General features: G+C 44.0%; 1 protein-coding gene and 1 long non-coding RNA gene across 2 annotated transcripts in view; both read left to right on the top strand.

Moving 5' to 3' along the window:
• LOC121008802 (KAT8 regulatory NSL complex subunit 1-like protein) overlaps positions 1-6105 on the top strand; it is a 44152-nt gene extending 38047 nt beyond the window's left edge. Inside the window, exons 7-11 of the mRNA XM_040441496.1 lie at positions 1851-2016; positions 2102-2215; positions 4024-4125; positions 5794-5852; positions 6022-6105. Of these exons, the coding sequence (XP_040297430.1) occupies positions 1851-2016; positions 2102-2215; positions 4024-4125; positions 5794-5852; positions 6022-6105 (525 nt within the window). The remainder of the gene's footprint in view (positions 1-1850; positions 2017-2101; positions 2216-4023; positions 4126-5793; positions 5853-6021) is intronic.
• Positions 6106-9046: 2941 nt separating this feature from the next.
• LOC121009062 lies at positions 9047-19119 on the top strand. The gene is made up of 4 exons (XR_005780674.1): positions 9047-9097; positions 12599-12708; positions 14274-14415; positions 19025-19119. It is a non-coding gene; the product is annotated as an uncharacterized LOC121009062 (long non-coding RNA).
• The last annotated feature ends 706 nt before the right edge of the window (positions 19120-19825 follow it).

Genomic DNA, 19825 nt, shown 5'->3' with positions numbered 1-19825 from the left:
TCCATCACACGCGTCCAAGTACTCCACAGCGTGGCTGGCAAGAAAGGGTATAAAAGAAGAAAATCTAATGACATGGCCTCCTTGTTCACCTGATCTGAACCCCATTGAGAACCTGTGGTCCATCATCAAATGTGAGATTTACAAGGAGGGAAAACAGTACACCTCTCTGAACAGTGTCTGGGAGGCTGTGGTTGCTGCTGCACGCAATGTTGATGGTGAACAGATCAAAACACTGACAGAATCCATGGATGGCAGGCTTTTGAGTGTCCTTGCAAAGAAAGGTGGCTATATTGGTCACTGATTTGTTTTTGTTTTGTTTTTGAATGTCAGAAATGTATATTTGTGAATGTTGAGATGTTATATTGGTTTCACTGGTAAAAATAAATAATTGAAATAGGTATATATTTGTTTTTTGTTAAGTTGCCTAATAATTATGCACAGTAATAGTCACCTGCACACACAGATATCCCCCTAAAATAGCTAAAACTAAAAACAAACTAAAAACTACTTCCAAAAATATTCAGCTTTGATATTAATGAGTTTTTTGGGTTCATTGAGAACATGGTTGTTGTTCAATAATAAAATTAATCCTCAAAAATACAACTTGCCTAATAATTCTGCACTCCCTGTAATGTATATCAGCTGTCAGCTCAGTCTCATTCACTTGAATAGGACTGAGCTGCACAAAGGCCATGTGACTGATGGACACGATGTCACAGGCCATGCCCCATTCCAACAACTAATCAGCGAGGGTGCTGGGAGTCAGACCTCCATCAACTAGATATAGATTACCTATCCCGAGGATAGGTCATCAGTATAGAAGTCCCAGAAAATGTAAGTGTGGCTCCGCTGAGTTAAAACTCTGGGAGGAGCCAGCCTACAGAAAGTGACTCCAAGAGCTTATGCCTAGAAAACCATCCACCCATTTTTTTATACAAAGCATAGATAGACTACACATACAGGTTGATAATATGTAATAAAATGTTGATGGAAGTGTCCCTTTAATTAGACATCTGGACAGCAGTGTGAAAGTAGTTCCCATGATCGGCCAGCTTGTGTCAAGCAGTGACTTCTAGGAATGCACTTCCTCTGCCAGCAATCTTGTATTCCCTTTACAAGCTGAGACTGTGTAGCTTCTGCCATTGTGCTGAGCAAATTTTCAAGCATAGCCTGTAATATGTGGATTTGTGAGCGTTTCCCATGTCTTACAGAGAATCCCAATGGAATTTATTTTTATTAGTTTATTTTATTTTTTTCTTTTATGATATTATATCCTTGTTGTAAAATGATGAGAAGCCTCAGACAGGCATTAAAGAAGTTGTCCGACTTGCGTGAAAACCTCCCTGCGACCCCAAGTATCTTTAGCCTTGTGCTGTATACCGCTGAGGTTGGTCATTGGTTGCAGCGATCAAGTGCCATATACGACCATGTCACCGCTGCAACCTGTAAAAGTTCCGGAGCAGCATTGCTGGGAATGATTAGGGGTTAATGGTAAGTAATGTGTTCTTTTATTACCATTTTTGGGGTTGATGGGGTGGTTTTCTCATAAGTCGGAAACTCGTGCAGTGGTTTAGTATTCCTGATGACCCTGAGGATAGGTCGTCAATATCAGATTGGCCAATCAGCTGTCTGAAGTGGTCACAGCGCTGCTTCCTTTTCATAGTTTACCTGCAGGCGTCTCCTTTGCAGCGTCAGCGCAGTGTCTTTACAACTGATCCGTCCCATTCAACTGACGTACAAGTGCTGCCCCCCTTCCAACAGCTGATCAGAGGGGTGCTGGGAGATGGACCCACCAATTTGATATTTCTTAGGTCCTATGTTTTTTACATTGACTGTGCTTATTGCTGCAGACGTTGCACTCTCACCAAGCACTACATGGAAGTAATGAGTCATGGCAAACCTCAGACTACAGCTCTACCTGGATCAGTTGTGACAAGCCTCAAAAATCTGTGCTGGTAAACAGAGATGTCTGTGAGATAGAGCCAAACTTCCACCCCATCTTGTCACTACCTGCTGGTAAGCCTCAACTCTGATTCACCGTTCAGTGCCACGTGCAATGTCCGTTTTTTCACCTCTTTGACTTTCTTGATTTGTCATCTAGACCTTCCATTACATCTGCACCTTGAGGGTTTGCTGACGACGTGCAAGACTGACATTAGGGATTCACTAAATAGCAGATTTTTCAACTATGATGACGATGAAAATCTCTCTCATGGTAGGTCTATAGATTTGTGTTACATTTGAAAGGTGGCGCTGGCATTTGGCTCTGGCTATTCTGTGCATTCTACACAGTAAAGCATACCCCAACACAACATATATATATTTTTATCCAAATAGGTTCAAAATTCTATGCTTTTTACGTTCTTAATATAACTTTATAGCAGTCAGAACTGAATTATTCCTGATACAGAGCTTGTGCATAGGCCTACATTTAAAGGGCCTCAGTCACCCCTGACCAGCCTGTTGACTACAGTAATGTATGAATAGTATACATGACGCCAAGTTCACTACAGCAACTCTAATCACTGTGTTCCCCCAGCTGTGCGCCCACAAACCAGCCATGCAATGCGCAGAGAGGACTCCCAAGTGCACCCATAATGAAGAGGAGTCCTAGACTAGTACTAGCCTGGTTTGTGGGAACGCAGTGATTGTTACTGATGTAAACTCTGCGTCATGTGTAGTATTCATGCATTACTATAAAAAGGGACTTTATTACACCCAGTATAACACCCATATTAAAAGGGGTATTCCCATTTAAGACAATGGGGCATATCGCTAGGATATGCCCCCATTGTCTGATAGGTTCGGGTCCCAGAGGTGGGATCCGCACCTACACCGAGAATGGAGCAGGGAAGGTGGTTTTCCGGGATCCAGCCACCACCAAGTGCTCTCCCCGTAGTAGTGAATGAGAGTGAACTGCGCTTGCGCGGCCACCGCTCCCATTATTTCTACAAGGCCAACAGAAATAGCCGAGCTATTTTCGGTGGCCGAATAGAGGGTGGCAGTGTGCCCTCCATAACTTTCGGGGCTCCGTTCTTAGTGTAGCGGTGGACCCACACCTATCAGACAATGGGGACATATCCTAGCGATATGCCCCCATTGTCTGAGATGGATAAACCCCCTTTAAGTGTTTGGTGGCAGTAGCACTCACTGCTTTCTCATGACAGACGTACATTTTGGATAGGGGATGACTTGTTGTTACTGGAATACCCCTTTAATCATCATGGCATTGTCACCACTACTGCCCTGGACCCTCTAGACTGCACTCTTCCCAGACCCCTCTGAGTGAAAGCTGTAGCAGACAACAGGAGACCAATAAAGCTTTCACACACATTGGTTGGCTGGGAAGCATTCAGTGCAGACAGCGGAGGTGCTGACCATTAAAGGGCCACCTCCTGGGCACCTGTGTTTATGGCACAAGGAGAATTAAAGCTTCCATTTTTCTGTCATGCGACCTACATGACTATCACACAAGTTATGTTTGCCTTGCGCTCCTGTCACCCATATAGTGCTGTCAGTAGTTTTCAGGGGCCAAAACTGCTGACAGACTCCCCTTTTTTGATCTTACAAATATAGAGATGATAAAGAACATGTTCGGAGCAGTTGAGCTCAGCATGGGACTTCTCATTGTGACTGTTGACACCTATGGGGTTACTGAGTTAATTCAGCATTAAGATGTTTAATTAAACTTTGTGTTCCACTTCTTGGTCACTCAGTGCTGTGATTATGGTTATTTAGCCTCATAATTGTATGTGAGATGATATACCGTACTTACACAGTGGTCACAGTCTTATTTTTATCTAGTCATGCGGCCGCCCCTGGGGAAATGTTTGGATGACCGTGGCTTGCCAGGAAAAATTAGCTGCCTGCTCGGAGCCAGACCTGATTAGCTGCCTGCTCGGAGCCAGACCTGATTAGCTGATCACCTGAAATGAATACAAAACCCTCAACTAAACGTTAATTTTGTGATTATTGTGTCTGATTATCGGTCTTTTTCACATGTTTGAATGGTTCTGTTTCTAGTACCAGCCAGATGGAGCAAGAGTTGTACCTCAAGCCCTGGGCCACAACTTGTACTTGAAACGCACAACCAAGAAAGACAAGGTGGAGGCATGGCTGAAGCCGGTAATACCAAAACTGTGGAATGGTTATCCTTTAATAAAAAAAATGTCATTTTATCTTTGAGAAATGTTTTAAATGTATGTTGTGCTATCTGGCATAACTTTCTCTGGCTGCTGTGTGTCTCTTCTGATAGATGACACTTTATATTTTTATGAGTGAATGATTTAATTATTTAAAGGTAGCACTCTGCCGAACTCCAGACACGTTCCCTTGGGAAAGCTGTGGCCACCCATACATTACCACTGCAGTCTCCTCAGTGTAGTGTTACATGTATTGCAATGAATGGTGTTCTTTACATGGACAATCCTGGCCCACAAGGTGGGGGAGATGCTCTTACATAGTGGCTTTACTACCTGACTTGAGGGGCTCCACCTCTATGATGTACATATTCCTTAATGTGGGGTCCACTTACCTGGGTATGCCATCAGGTGAAAGTCTGAGCTGAACTCTAACACCTAGGCTAGGGTGTGGCTTGGGAAGAGAGAAAAACTTGGCCTAAGGTTATGTCCACATCTGTTAGGGAATTCCGGTACTCCTTTCCAGCAGAGGAGCAGAATACTGGAATTGTCGTATTCAATATAGCCAGGGCCCGCTGGATCCCTATTCACTGTAATGGCAGCCATTGGTTTTTTAGCATGAATGCAGGCGTTCTCAGAGTTAAAGCCACAGACCAGACCTAGCTTTTGCTGATCTGTGCACATGTCGCAGGTCAGCCTGTTTCACTACAATTATTCTGGTGATCGAAGCCCTTTAAGGGACCTGTACCACAAGGCACAGATGTTCTATAGTCCCATACTAAGGAACTTTACACGATCTATGCACATGTCATGCTTGGACCCCTAGCGCTGATACTAGATATATTTGTATTGTACTTGGTTCCATGATGTGGGCCTAGCACAACCTCAGGAATTGCACTTAGTGGCTCATTTATTAAGACCAGTGTTTTAGACACCGGTCTTATAATAACCTCTAAGCTGGCTGTGGTTCCGCCAGAGTTATGGCGAGGTGCGGGCCTCTTCATTACTTCGGAGGGTCCACCATCGCTTCTAAACGTAAGATAGCTTCCTAACTGTCTTACATTTATACCTTTTTCTACTCCTGAAACAAGCGTGGAAAATGGTACATAAGATGGGCCTGCCGGCCGACCCCTTCCCAGCCCATTCCACGCCCACTTATTTAGACCTGGCGTGAGCGGGGAGAAGTCGCAGATTGCGGCGCAACTAACTGTTGTGCACAATCTGTGCCTGAAATATGCCTAATATATGCGTATTTAAGCTTAATAAATGACCCCTGGTCCTTGTCATCCTAGCAAAAACACTTTAGACATCCAAGGGGGCGGATTGGCCATAGACCTTATGTGCCGATGCCCAGGAGGCCGCCAAAGCCTCCTCTTTGCCCCTGGCCGGGTACATAATGGGCAATATATTGTGCTGTACTGTGGTATATGGGACGGTATGTCTGCTGGAATGGTATTTTTGCTATGGTATTGCTGACCCCCGCCTACTTATGTTACCCAGCCTTCTGTCAATTTGGACCCACCTACAACATGGGGCCAACTTTTAGTTTTTTCCAGGGCCACTTCAAATTCCCAGTCCGCCCCTGTACGCCCCGCTTCAATCTCAATGAAGAGAAACATACATGTAATAGATTTTTCTCTCTCTTTATTCTCAGATGCTCAGCCCAGCCATGATCTCACGGGGACCCACACTTCTCATAAAACCTCTGTACAGGTTTTTAAAAGACACTAACATTTGAAAAAACATTTCAGCATGAGAATGAAGAACATACGACTGTATATTTGTTGTGCAGTTTACAATACAGTATTTAATAGACTGGTAGATCTATGAAAAGTAAAACGTATTAACTACTTTCCATTTCTCTTCTTTTTGTGTGTTTCAGTTAGAGGCACGGGACCCCGGCATTGTGCTAAGTGCAGCAAGGCGAAGATTGAGGAGTGAAAGCTCTACGACATTGACAACATAGTTATCCCCATGAACCTGGTTGCACCATCTAAATTAGAGAAATTACATTACAAAGAAATTCTCACCCAAGGTATTTGCCAGCATGTTGATTTGCTCTCATCACCTGCGATACAGATCCTGGCCTTGGCGGCACTGTATGGCATGGAACAGATGTATGTTCATATAGGACCCTTTATATTGTAGAAATCACTAAGCAAGCATGCTTTATCAGATGCTCCAGCACTTCTAATGGAGTATAATATGTGCTGTGTGGTATACAGTACTGAAAAGCATCGGTTACAGAACCCTACTGCAGGTCACAATGCATGTATATGGTAGCCCTGGGTAATAACAGTAATATGGTGTGAAAACCTATTAAAGTAATTTTTTTCACATTTAAAGGTTTCTGTGTTATTAGATTAAACCCTATTAAGCTAGCTGACATGTCAGCTTAACCTAACTAGCCTATTCCTACTTTTATCTATGCCCCGTTACGCCAAACTTTTATAATATGCTAATTAGCCTCTAGGAGCAGGGGGGGAGGCATTGTTCCTGCCTAGAGGCTCTGTTCTCCCACCTTTGTCGCCTCCGTCCAAGTCCTGATTGACAGGGCCAGGCAGCGCTCGCATCTGTCTGCCAGCCCTGTGCTCTGGTGAAATCTCGCGCTGTTCAGCATTCGGCGCAGGCGCGGTGAGGAAGCTGGCAGCCTGCGAGCGTCTTTTCCTCACCGCGCCTGCGCCAAATACTTAACGGAGCGAGATTTCAGCAGGCACAGGGCTGGCAGACAGATGCGAGCGCTGCCTGGCCCTGTCAATCAGGACTTGGAGGGAGCGACAAAGGTGGGAGAACGGAGCCTCTAGGAGCTGGAACAACGCCCCCCCCCCCCCCCCCCCCCCTGCTCCTGGAGGCTAATTAGCATATTATAAAAGTTCTGGCGTAACAGGGGCATAGATAAAAGTAGGAATAGGCTAGTTAGGTTTAGCTGACATTAGCACATCGCTAATGTCAGCTAGCTTTATAGGGTTAAATCTGGTGACAGAATCCCTTTAAAGATTAATTTGATCCAGTGTAATAACTACTGATCCAATGGTATGCAACCAAATATTAAAGGGAATGTGTCCTCAGAAAATGGCCCATTGTTTACTTTAAATCCAGTTTGTATGTTAAACATGTTAAGAATTTTTGGAGATGTCATTTTTAAAGAAGCACGAAAATGTTTATTCTCTGACCTGTTAGAAAGGTACATGATGTAAATTGTAGTGAATGTAATCTTCTTACCAGTGACTGTATTTGTGAGTTATAACCTCCCTTCTGATCCTCAGCTGTGTCATGTGACCAACACTCTCCAACTGACACAGGATAGGAAGTCAGTGCTTCTCTATTCATTCCTATGAGACTGCCATTGAGGCTCCCATACAGACATGAGATGCTGTGTTATTTGGAGAGTCAGAGTGCTGGTCACATGACACAGCTGAGGATCAGAAAGGAGGTTATGACTCACAAATACAGTCTCTGGTAAGAAAATTACAGTTTACATCATGTACCTTTCTAACTGGTCAGAGAGTAACTTTGTTTTTGTGAGTGCTTCTTTAATTTTCCATGTCACTATATTAAATAAAAATTCCTAAAAATCCTGCAGTTTTCCCACTGGCTTTTAGGCTGAATAGTAAGCGCCACTTCATGGTCTGTACACATCACTTTTCTTAATGTTTTGTAAATGCTGTTAAGAACAGCTCTTGTCTATAACCCATGTGCCTGCTGTAAAGCATATCTCTAAATGCTGTCAACAACTGCTCAGGCAAGATGGCCGCCCCCCATTACCTCAATCATAGGATAAATAAATCTGAAAATCAGAAAATAAAAATTGATTAGAAAAAGGGTATCACTATCTTGTGTAACTGGCTGAAAAATCTAGGTGACACATTCCCTTTAAGTCAACTCCCGCCTATATCATAACTGGACGTTGGCCTCTGGGCTCTTACAAGAACAGGATCCTTAAAAGTGCCAGCTTAAAGGGGTTCTCTAGGCCTGTATTTGAAGTGGCTCTTTCAGGTAACCTGTGAGAGAATACGCTTTCAGCAGTACTTACCCTTCCATCGCTCCGCCCATTCTGCGATTTCCGGCTGGTATCACAGAACTGTGGTCTCTTCCTCTGATGTCTCATCTTTCTTCCTATTGTCAGTTGGGATTGGCAGAACGATGGAAAGGTAAGCACTGCTGAAAGTGTATTCTCTCCACAGGTTAGCCGAAAGACCCATTTTAGGAACAGGCCTTCCCCTTTAAGGCCCTATTCAGACAGCAGCATTGTGACCATAGTGTGGAATGTAAAATGCGACCACATTAGAGCAGTCTAAATGATGCTGGAGCTACATAAGCAGCACTCATAGTTTCACTGCACTCAAATTGGCCCACGTCTGGCTATCTCTGTCAGTCCCATAGACTTAGGATGAAGCGACAGCGTGCATGGTCCACCACTCCTTTCATACTCCCCCTTCTTCCCCTTACTGTGGTCATGCAGTGAGGAGGACTGGGGGACTTGGATCCTCGTTTTAGTGATCAGTTTGGAAACCTAGTGTTCAGACATTTATTGTCTAGTGCAGTGATGCTCAACCGGCGGCCCTCAAGCTGTTGTAAAACTACAACGCCCACCATGCCCTGCTATAGGCTGATAGCTGTAGGCTGTCTGCGCATGCTGGGAGTTGTAGTTTTGCAACAGCTGGAGGGCCCCAGGTTGGGTATCCCTGGTCTAGTGGATAGGTAATAAATGTCCAATGTGGAACAAGCCCTTTAAATGGCAGCCTATGGGATAGATCCTTCTGTCCTTCATCAGGTCTCCTGACCGCTGAAATCTTTCACAAATTACTAGAGATACATTATGGATATTCTTCAGTTCTGTAGAACTAAGAATAGAGGCAAGTTTGTTCTTATAATTTTACTACTTCTAATTATTCTGATTAATTTTCAGTTGGAAAGAAGTTGCACTTGAACCATTGACATGTCCTCCGTGTGAAGAGGTTAGTTTTATCTCTGTGTCTCAAGTTATTTTTTTTAATAGCACATTTCCTCAACCCTCAGCCCAGTCATTCCCTTATATAGGGATTTCCAGGACTAATATATTGGCGATCTATGTCCAGGATAGGTCATCAGTAGGGGTCCTGCGCCCCAACAACCATCTGTTAGCGGAAGCCGCTGTTCCAGGAAGTTTACAGTATGTAGAGGTAGAGCCAGAACACTACTGCTCCGTTCAGTGTGTAGTGGCCACTCTGTCGGGGGGGGCTCTACTTGTATAAGCGTTTAATAGAACAGGTTCTGTAGACATCTGTGTGGAATCAGCTGATGACGGTGTAAAAGGAGTGCGCTAATTCTTGGCACTAGCATCGACCTGTAAGGCTGAGTTCACACTTGAGTTATTTGGTTAGTTTTGGCCCCGTGACTGCCCTAATAAGTGAAGTGTGCAGTGATTCTAAGAGCGACGCCTGTCATCTGCATGTCATACTGACTCACAGTATTATTTCACTACCACAGCAGACTCCCTATGCGTGTAACTGCAAGGCACAGTGTTCTACACCACTATAAAGGCTCTCTGCAGACAGGAAATAGCTGTTTTTAACGCGATTTGCCACGAATAAATTCGGATCAAACCAAATTTTTTTAAAATATTCGGCAAACCGGCAGAATTTAAATTTTGAAAAATTTGATCATCTCTAGTTAATATACATCAATAACAATATATTGATTTTCATATTAAATATATTTTTTTAATATTTAAATGTGGGCTTTAAACAAATACAAAGGAATACATTGAAATTGCAGTTCTCATTTAAACCCTTTTGGACTGATGGTGTCCAAAGAGAAAATCCAAAAGACCTCTCTTTGTAATAGTCTTTTTTCTAATTGGTCCCTGTTCACACTAGTTACCTCTTCCAATACCATCCATATTAAAGAGGACCTGTCACCGCTCCTGACATGCCTGTTTTAATAGCTTCATGCATTCCCATGTAATAACAATTCTGGAGCATCTATTCTTGTCTGTATGTTGTGCCATTCCTTTATTATTTCTACTAGAAGTCATGAATGAATTGCTAGCAGCCTGCAGTAAGGGTACAGAGGGGTGGTAACCAGTTGGGGGGGGGGGGGTCCTGCACAGACTCACTCTATCCAATCAGTGCCGCCATTTTCAGACAGCTCAGAAGCTATCTTACATTTAGAACTGGCGGAGGATCCACCGAAGTCATGAAGAGGCCGGGGCCTCTACATAACTTCGGCGATCCACCGCCAGTTTAGGGGTTTCTTAAGACCGGTGTCTTAAACGCCGGTCTTAATAAATGTGCCCCAATAAATCTAGACTTTTCAGTATTTTGCTATAGATTTTGAGATATCTTGAAGCTTAAAAAAACTGTGAAAAACCACCATTTAAAATACAGCGAAAAAAGATGTTAAAATGCTGTGTGTGAATGTAGCCTGCAGCATCAGTTGTGATCTATTTTGCGAGAAAATTGCCCATGTGTGATTCTGCTTTCAAAGGTCTCTGCCATCCAATAAATCTAAATGTTTGATATTCCAGCGGTTCCATTTACTGCACTGCAAAGTAGTAAACCAAAGCTAAAAATCTTCAGTGCAATCTCCATAGTCTGCAGCACAACCTTAGACCTCATGCATAAGGGCCGATTACATGTCTGTGTTGTAGGTATCCATAGTGTGGCACAATGTGGGCTCATACTGTGTCTTGAATTTTCTATAGCGGCCAACACGAGAGCAAATTAGAGGCACCATAGAGTGAAGCTTGGAGATCTTAGGAGTCTGTAATCTGTGACTGCGCATATTTTTCACATTTATATTTATCACTTTAAAAAAAACATTTATTCATTAGTGGATTTAATTTGTGGCTTTACGAAGCAAAAAAAGCCAGGGTCATACTTTACGTTTTAATGCAGCTGTTGAATGTAGTTTTTTGTAGCAGAAAATTAATCAGCTGTCTGAAAGCTAGAATCTAGAGCCTTAAAGGGTTGTCAGACTTTTATAATAAAATAAAGCACTGTAAATCTGATGGTACGCAATATATACATAAGTTAAAGGGAACCTGTCACCGGGATTTTGTGTATAGAGCTGAGGACATGGGTTGCTAGATGGCCGCTAGCACATCCGCAATACCCAGTCCCCATAGCTCTCTGTGCTTTTATTGTGTAAAAAAAACGATTTGATACATATGCAAATGAAACTGAGATGAGTCCTGTCCGTGAGATGAGTCAGGGACAGGACTCATCTCAGGTTAATTTTCATATCTATTAAATCATTTTTTTTACACAATAAAAGCACACAGAGCTATGGGGACTCGGTATTGCGGATGTGTTAGCCGCGATCTAGCAACCCATGTCCTCAGCTTTATACACAAAATCCTGGTGACAGGTTCCCTTTAAGCAAGTTTTAGGCACAAAAGATGTATAGATTTACTCATTTACCTAATTCTGTCCTGGCCCCTTTGTTTGCATGCAGTTGCAGAGCTGTGGGGGAGTGTAACAACAATCTCTGAGGTTTTCCTCATATATATTTGTGGGTGTCAACAAAGACTGCCTTTTCCCTCCCCCTGCTCTGCAAAGGGAGTGAATAAAATTGCTGCCCTGCCTGCATTCTGACTGCTGGGATACTTGTGTTGTATGTGTGGGACTACAAGTCCCAGCTGTCCAGTACAATTACATTGCTGATACACACAGGACCCCCCTACCTGTTCTTGTGCAATGCTCTGCTTAGCACTCCAACACAACCTTCAGACATGCACCTCCTGCTCCCTCAGGCTTGTGCACGGAATGTCATCAGAGCAGGGGAAGAAGCTGACATCACAGGTCATGTGACCTCCGCTAACTAGGAGAACGGGCCAATATAGATTAAGTGAATTGAAAATCCCTTACATTTGATTAGTTAGAAACATGCAAAGAACAAAAAAATAACTTGGACAAACCCTTTAATGATTCATTAGAATGATGCATGCCAAAACTGCATCAAATGGCAAGTGTGAATGAAGCTCAAAGTGGTTGTCTGCATTGGGCAAAAAATTACCCAAGAAGGGAAATGTGATGAAACACTAAACACAGCATTACTAACCCATTTATTCCCCTGCCATTCCGGTGACAACTCTCTGGTTCTCCATAGGCCTCAGTTTACTTGGCCACAGCAGTGACATGTATGTATAGCCACATGACCACCACAGCCAATCACTGGCATCAGCTGTCTTGTGCTGTGTACCACTGAAGCCAGTGACTGGGTGCAGAGGCCACCTATACAGGCAAGTCAGCACTGCGGCCAAGTAAACAGACTGGTGGGGAGGACCAGAGTGGTGCTGCTGGAGCCGGGGGAAGGGGGGGGAGAGTAACTGGGTAAATAATGCTTCTTTTATTGTTTTAGCACATTCTTTTTTTACCCAACTCGGGCAACCTCTTTAAGGGCAATAGGTGACTTTGGTTAAGAAGTGTCCAAATTGCTCATATTTTTTATCACATTAATTACTATTTTATCATCAGATTGAAGATCTGTCAGATGAGGCTTTTTTAATCCGACATCAAAAATATGAGCGGGCAGAAAGGGCTCGCTGGTCATTTTGGGAACAGAGCAAATGGCCAAAACGGAGCAGGTAAATTGAAGCGAAAATTGAAGCAAAGGTAAGGCTGTCAAAAAATAAGAAATGTCCTCCGATGAGCTGAAGTAATAACTTCATAAATTAATTTGTACCTTGGTACCTTGGAACCGAACCCAATTTCGGGAAATGTTTTTTTACAGTACAAATTAATTTAAGAAGTTACTACCCGAAGTCTCGCGAGACTTCGCGAGGCAATAACTTCGGCTCATCGGAGCCAATACATTCCAATACTGTACGGAGCTCCTGCTCCGTAGAGTATTGGAATTAAGTTTTATGCGAATCGACTTCAGAGGTTTCATCCGGAGTCAATTTGCTCATCCCTAGCCATGAGAATGGCCAATGACCCAATGGGAAATTTCCCTTTACTGTCTATGGCCAGTAACCGAGGCTATTAATTGTTTCATGCTTATTGTATTTGTGTTTTTTTTTACATTATGTAAGTTATCACCTTTTAGATGTACAGCCCTATGGAATTAACGGCGCTGCAAATCAATAATAATATTAACAAGTACACTGTATACTAAAGACTTTGTGTCTTTTATTTAGTGGTGTTGGGTACAGTCTCTCTGTAGGGGTTGTGCCCTCGATATGGCAGCATAAGTCTGGTTACAGATGTCCTTAGAAGTTAAAGGGAATCTGTCAGCAGATTTGTACCTATAAATTGGCTAACCCGTTACATGTGTACTTGGCAGCTGGGGCGTTGCCATTACACCTAGAGGCTCTGCTCTCTCTCTGCAACTGCTGCGCCCTCTTCACTTTAATTGCCAGGGTCAGGTATGAGGAGGTAGTCACTACTGGCCCTGTCAATCAATGTGGAGAGGGCGCAGCAGTTGCAGAGAGCGCAGAGCCTCTAGGTGTAACGGTAACGCCCCAGTTGCTCCTAAAGGCTCATTTGCATATAGTAAAACATGTTTCTCTGCAATGCGGGCACATATGAACATGGGACTAACACAGATGCCTTCAGCTGCCACTTGCACATGTAACAGGTCAGCCAGTGTCATAGGTACAAATCTGCTGAAAGATGCCCTTTAAGGCTCCATGCCATACATGCCCATGATATCATCACAGAGCATGATTGTGACTGAAAGCCGGGCTTCCAATGTAACCTGGCATCTAGGTAGTTAGACAAAGTGGTCTGTCATTCTTTCATACCCCTATTCTGACCTGTTGATCTCACACGACTGCTGCCCATGCCCCTACCCCCTTCGCCAACACATACACAGACTGCTCCCCGTGCAGCCCTTCGACACAGATTCAACTGTAGCAGAAAGCTGAACACTGATGGTTGAGCTTCCTGTTTTCTATATACCGTTCAGGGAGGGAATAGAGAGGACTGTGTAACTGCACAATTCTATGATCAGGCCGAGCTTTTCATGAATGCTCTGCCCAATCTCTAAGTGGAGAGTTTAAGGAATCTACTTGGGAGTCTTTAAACTGACACTAGGCAGATCATTATGACTGCTGGTATTTTGCTTAGTATTTTCTAGACGTTTTCCCAGTGTCTGCAATGTCCTCCTTGCTTTATAATAACATTTATAATATGAATGTTTGCTCTTTAGGTCTTCAAGTCATAGCTCAGGGCAATGCACGGAAGACAACTGGAGTCCAAATTCCACATCACCCGATTCTTGGGACACACCGCCGCCTGGTGGTTGTGCTTTGCAAGCCCTACGGTCTTCAGCTGATTTTCAGCAAGGGAAGGTAAAGATTGAAATAGAATTGACTTGATGGGTTAGACATATAGATATGAGCTGCAAAGGTGGCCATACACCTTAGATAGCTGTCGGCCAAACAGGGAGAGGGGAATAAGCCACTGCCAGACTTATTTGGTGGCAGCTTATCTCCCATGAGGATAAAGAGAAAACATGTCTTATTTTTTATTCTAAAGCAGGAATCAGCATCCTCCAGCACTCCAGCTGTTCTGAAACTACAACTCCAGAATCCTCATGTCACTTCTATGGAGTTACAAGAACAGCAAAGCAAGTGTGCATGCTGGGAGTTGTAGTTTCTCGGCAGCTGGAGTGCCGAAGATTGCGGACTCCTGCACTACAAGATTGTACAGTCCTAGCAAGATTGCCAAGTTTGTCTAATGTGTGTGGCCACTGTGTGGGATTAGCTCTTCTCGGGGGTCATTCACACAAGTATCTTCGCCAGACACCAAGTTTAAGGTCCAAACATCGCTTTTATTTAGCACCTTAGCAAAACAAACACCTGCCCGGCTGGGCTCTAACTAAACATATGATAGAATCCCTGACTCACCTATAGAGTGATGTTCAGACACAGTGTCAGGTCCAGTTTCCTCAGCCAAGCGTATACCAGCCCCCCAGGCTGTAACAAGGTCAGTCCAGGCTATGTCCCAGCCTCGTGGTTTCTCAGCCTAGCCCGGCTGGAACCACACACCCAGAGCCTCACCTGGCCGACTGACAGTCTGGGATGGGCTTTTACTCCCCAGTAATGATCCCAGGTGATTACACCTTGGGATCCCTCACGCTAGGGAAAACCTGCCTGGAATGGGAGGGGTGGATCGGCAGCTCCCTCTACCAACCTAGCTCCCAATCCAAGTAAAATCCAGCCCTTAAATACTAAACAAAATAGCTTCAGCAACTATGCCTTGCTGAAGCCAGCACCACTCTGGAACTTTGCTTATCTCACCCAGTTGAGGAACCTGAGTGAGATATACCCCTCTCCCAGGATCCTTATTCACTTTAGTGTTCACATCACCACACCACCTTAAAACACAATTCTACAAAGTCTTCTATTTTTCAAAAGCATGGGGGTGAGTTATCATTACTGGTATAAAGGAAAACTGGCTTAGTCTACTTTCACACTGGCGTTTTGGCTTTCCGTTTGTGAGATCCGTTCAGGGCTCTCACAAGCGGTCCAAAACGGATCAGTTTGCATTCTAATGCATTCTGAATGGATAAGTATCTGCTCAGAATGCATCAGTTCAGTCTCCATTCTGCTTTGGAGAAGGACACCAAAACGCTGCTTGCAGCGTTTTGCTGTCCGTCTGATGAAACTGAGCCAAACGTTTTCACTGACACAATCTGGCACAATAGAAAACTGATCGCCCTCCATTGACTTTCAATGGTGTTCAAGACGTACAGATAATACAAACGGATCCGTTCTGAACGGATGCAGACGGTTGTATTATCTGAAGGATCCGTCCATGATGGATCCGCTCAAAACGTGAGTGTGAAAGTAGCCTTAGTTGCCCATAGCAACAGTCAAATTCCACCTTTCATTTTTCAGAGCTCCCTTGGAAAATGAAAGATGGAATCTGATTGGTTACTATGGGCAACTAAGCCAGTTCTACGTTACACCAGCTTTTATAAATCCCTGCTATGTTTTTAACCCATTGATAAAGTGGACATCCAATCAGAATGGTCTGCTGAGAGAAGATCATACTGCTGGATTGCGATCTCAGACAGTCACTGATTTCCGTAACGGAAGGGCTCTGTTCAGAGGTGTCTGTTACTGAAAGTCTAACACATTGGGGGGAATTCACTGTCGAGCTAAGTTTATTATTAGGTGCAGACCTTTTAATAAATTTGGTGGCATCTTCCTGGTAGTCAATGTACAAAAAAAACAAACCTATGTCAGTTGTAATTTACTATAATTTGCTCTGGAAACTGATGTAAATCTGATTATTTTACCCTCCTCCCCAAAGCCCTGCGAGAGTGTTGTAAAATGGATCACAATTGTTTTGCACACACATTGACTAATTTCCCCCAATATTCTAAGTTTGATCTGGGCACCAAATGCATTGTAATACAGGTAAATGAGGACTGTGAGTCCGGTAACTAGACTGAGGGGCAAACCCAGACAGGGGCACTCTTTTCAGGGCAGGAGATCTGTATAGTTTATCTTCGGAAGAAGGGATGCAAATGAGTTCTGCCACTTGATGTAAGGAAGTTATCCTATAAGTCAATGTCCAACTTTTTAAAAGATCTTGAGACATGACTTGGATAATAAATAAGCCAGTACCTCATCTGCAGACACCTGTTTCGGGGAGATTGTCCCTCATCAGTTCAGTGCAGAGAGTACTGGCTTAACTGGGTGAGACTAAGTCAGGATTTGGGGGGTACTAGCTCTTATGGAGAGTGCCTTAAACATTGTGAGGAGACTTATAGGTCATACGTGCTCCTCTGGAATTCGGGAAGAGGGTATGCAAGCCAGTACTCTCTGCACTGATGAGGGGCAATCACCCCGAAATAGCTGTCTGCAGATGAGGTGCTGGCTTATTTATTATCCAAGTCATGTCTCAAGGCCTTTCAAAAAGGTCAAACATTGACTTATAGGATAGCTGCCTTACATCTGATGGCATTAGAGGCAGAGCTTGTTAAGAGCTCATTTGCACCCCTTTCTTCCCAGAATTCCAGAGGAGCCCATATGGCCTTTAAGTCTCCTCACGCCGTTTAAGGCGTTGTCCATAAGGAGATATTGTATTTTCCAAATCCTAGCCATCTTAGGGCCAGTAGACATCTTGCTTAATCTAGACATCTCCATCCTATTTGTATACATGTGTTCTATGGTGAGTTTATTCATTTTTTTACTACTGCACTGGTATTATCTTGGACACTCTATAGCAGTGGTGGCGAACCTATGGCACGGGTGCCAGAGGCGGCACTCAGAGCCCTCTATGTGGGCACCCGCACCCTGGAAAAAGTCTATGGTGTACCAATATGCCTTCGAGTTTTCCTGCCATTCATCAGCGCAGGGCGCACTGTGAGCGGCACAAGCAACGCATTGAATGCAGCCAAGCTATTATAGCTAAATGATAAAGTCCATGAACATATACAATTTTGGCATTCAGGTTAAATTGCCATGTTGGCACTTTGCGATAAATACGTGGGTTTTGGGTTGCAGTTTTTGGCACTCGGTCTCTAAAGGTTCACCATCACTGCAGCAATCTTCGGCACTCCAGCTCCCAGCATGCACACTTACTTGGCTGTTCTTGTAACTCCCATAGAAATGGAGAGGATTCTGGGAGTTGTAGTTTCTAAACAGCTGGCATGCCAGAAGCTGCTGATCCCTGCTCTATAGTATGGAGGTATCGGGGTCTGTTCGTTCACCATTCTTGATTATTGCCAGTTGTTCTGTGTTTTTAAAAGATTTTTTGTGTAGTTTCATAACATTAAAGACCAATCCTGCCGAAATCTTGTAGATTTGGTCAGGCTTAAGAATTATTCATCTATCAAATACTACATGTTAATAAAGATCTCCTCTTACCAATTCCATCACATTCATTTCTAAACCGAGGAAGAGGCAGTGTGGGAATGGGATTAGTAAGGCGAGTGTATTACATAGTTTATTACTGAGAGGTGGGCATATTAGGGGCTTTGTGTGCTTCCGTTTTTATACAGACGCACACCTCGTGATTTGTTACATAGGTATTCACTTCTATAGGTGAATACAGTGTCTTAAGGTGGTACCATATGCCAACAATAGACCCGTGTGCACAGCTTTGCGGAATGCATGGGCTCTAACTCTGCTGTCTTGTCCTATGTAGAAAAACTCCTTCATATTATAGACTTGTCCTCCTCCTTGATGACCTATCCTCAGGTATAGGTCATTATCAGATGGTACCCCACCAATCAGCTGTTTCAGGCAGTGGCTATAAACTATACAGTGGACAAAACCATTTTGTGGCATACAGCAGCTCAGCTCCCATTCACTTGAATAAGCTGAGCTGCAGTACCCAGCGCGGCCACTACACAGGGGATGGAGCCTTCTGCATCAGCCCCATCCACGATATAGTTTCCAAAGCTTGTGGCTTCCCAAAACAGCTGATGGTGTCAGACCACCAGTCTAGAACCGATTACCAATCCTGAGGGTAGACCATCAATATCTATGGCCCAGAAAACCTTTTAATCCCCAACTGCAGGACATAAGCACACCATTGTTAGTCCCCTGCCACTGAAGAATGGAAATACACACTTGGGGGGTTATTTATTAAACAGAAATACGCCTAGATTAGGCTATTTCTGGTGCAGATTGTGGTGCAAAGGTCCTTTTGCTACCTTTTCCGTTCACGCCAGGTCTAAAGAAGTGGCAGGGAAGAGCCAGCAGGCCCGTCTCATTTACCATTTTCTATGCCGGTTTTAGGCGTAGAAAATGGTCTAAATGTAAGACAGCTAGGAAGCGGCGGTGGATCCGCCAAAGTTATGTAGCGGTAAACGCCTCGACATAACTTCCGCGGATCCACCGCCAGCACAGGGCTTTATTAAGACAGTGTCTAAAACGTAGAAGGGCTAAATGCATAGTCTTACCTAAAACTTTGATGGCGGTGTCATTTTATATCTTCCAGGCACAACACTGGGAGCGTAGAATATTTCCTCTTACAGGAGAAGCTGCTGTGGCTTTAAATGATACACAGACAACGACAAAACACTTGTCTCGTCCCCAGCCCATGAGGACAAAGAAGCGATATGCCTTCATTCCAGCTGTGACAAGGAAAATAGGTGATGGAGCATTGTCCACTAATACTCACAGGCTAGCCCGGGGCTTTGGAAGATGAGCAAGGTACATACAAAATTGATGTAATAGGTGGCTACATGTAATACACAGAAGGTGGCAGATTTATTCATCTAAGGCCCAGGCTTGCTGGATACCCATTCACTATAATGGGATCCGTCTGTTTTCTGCCATGAATATACTGATCAGTTTGTTAGAATGGTCAGTGTAGCGTGTTATGTGCCCTTACACGCCAATATTAAAGGGGTATTCCTTCTCAGACAATGTCTGATAGGTGTGGGTCCCACCTCTGGGACCCGCACCTACATGGAGAACGTTGCAGGGAAGGTGGTGGTCGGAGGACCGGGGTTTTCCAGGGTTCGGCCACCACGAAGCACTCTCCCATAGAAGTTAATGAGAGCGCACCGTGCTTGTGCTGCCACCGCTCCCATTCATTTCTATGGAGCTAGCAGAAATGGCTGAGACAATGAACGGAGGGCAGCTGCACATGAGCAGTGCGCCCTCCACAACCTTCAGGGATCCGTTCTCCTAGCGATTGCCCCCATTGTATGGGATGGGAATACCCCTTTAACAGATGTGTTTTGAGCTTTTTTTTAAATGTACCATAGTTCAGTGGAAACATGGATTTCTTTTT

Source organism: Bufo bufo, chromosome 7 (assembly GCF_905171765.1).
Source record: "Bufo bufo chromosome 7, aBufBuf1.1, whole genome shotgun sequence".
In the NCBI taxonomy this organism is placed as follows: domain Eukaryota; kingdom Metazoa; phylum Chordata; class Amphibia; order Anura; family Bufonidae; genus Bufo; species Bufo bufo.
The sequence above is the reverse complement of the archived record's forward strand: the minus strand, read 5'-3'. Positions and strand labels throughout refer to the sequence as shown.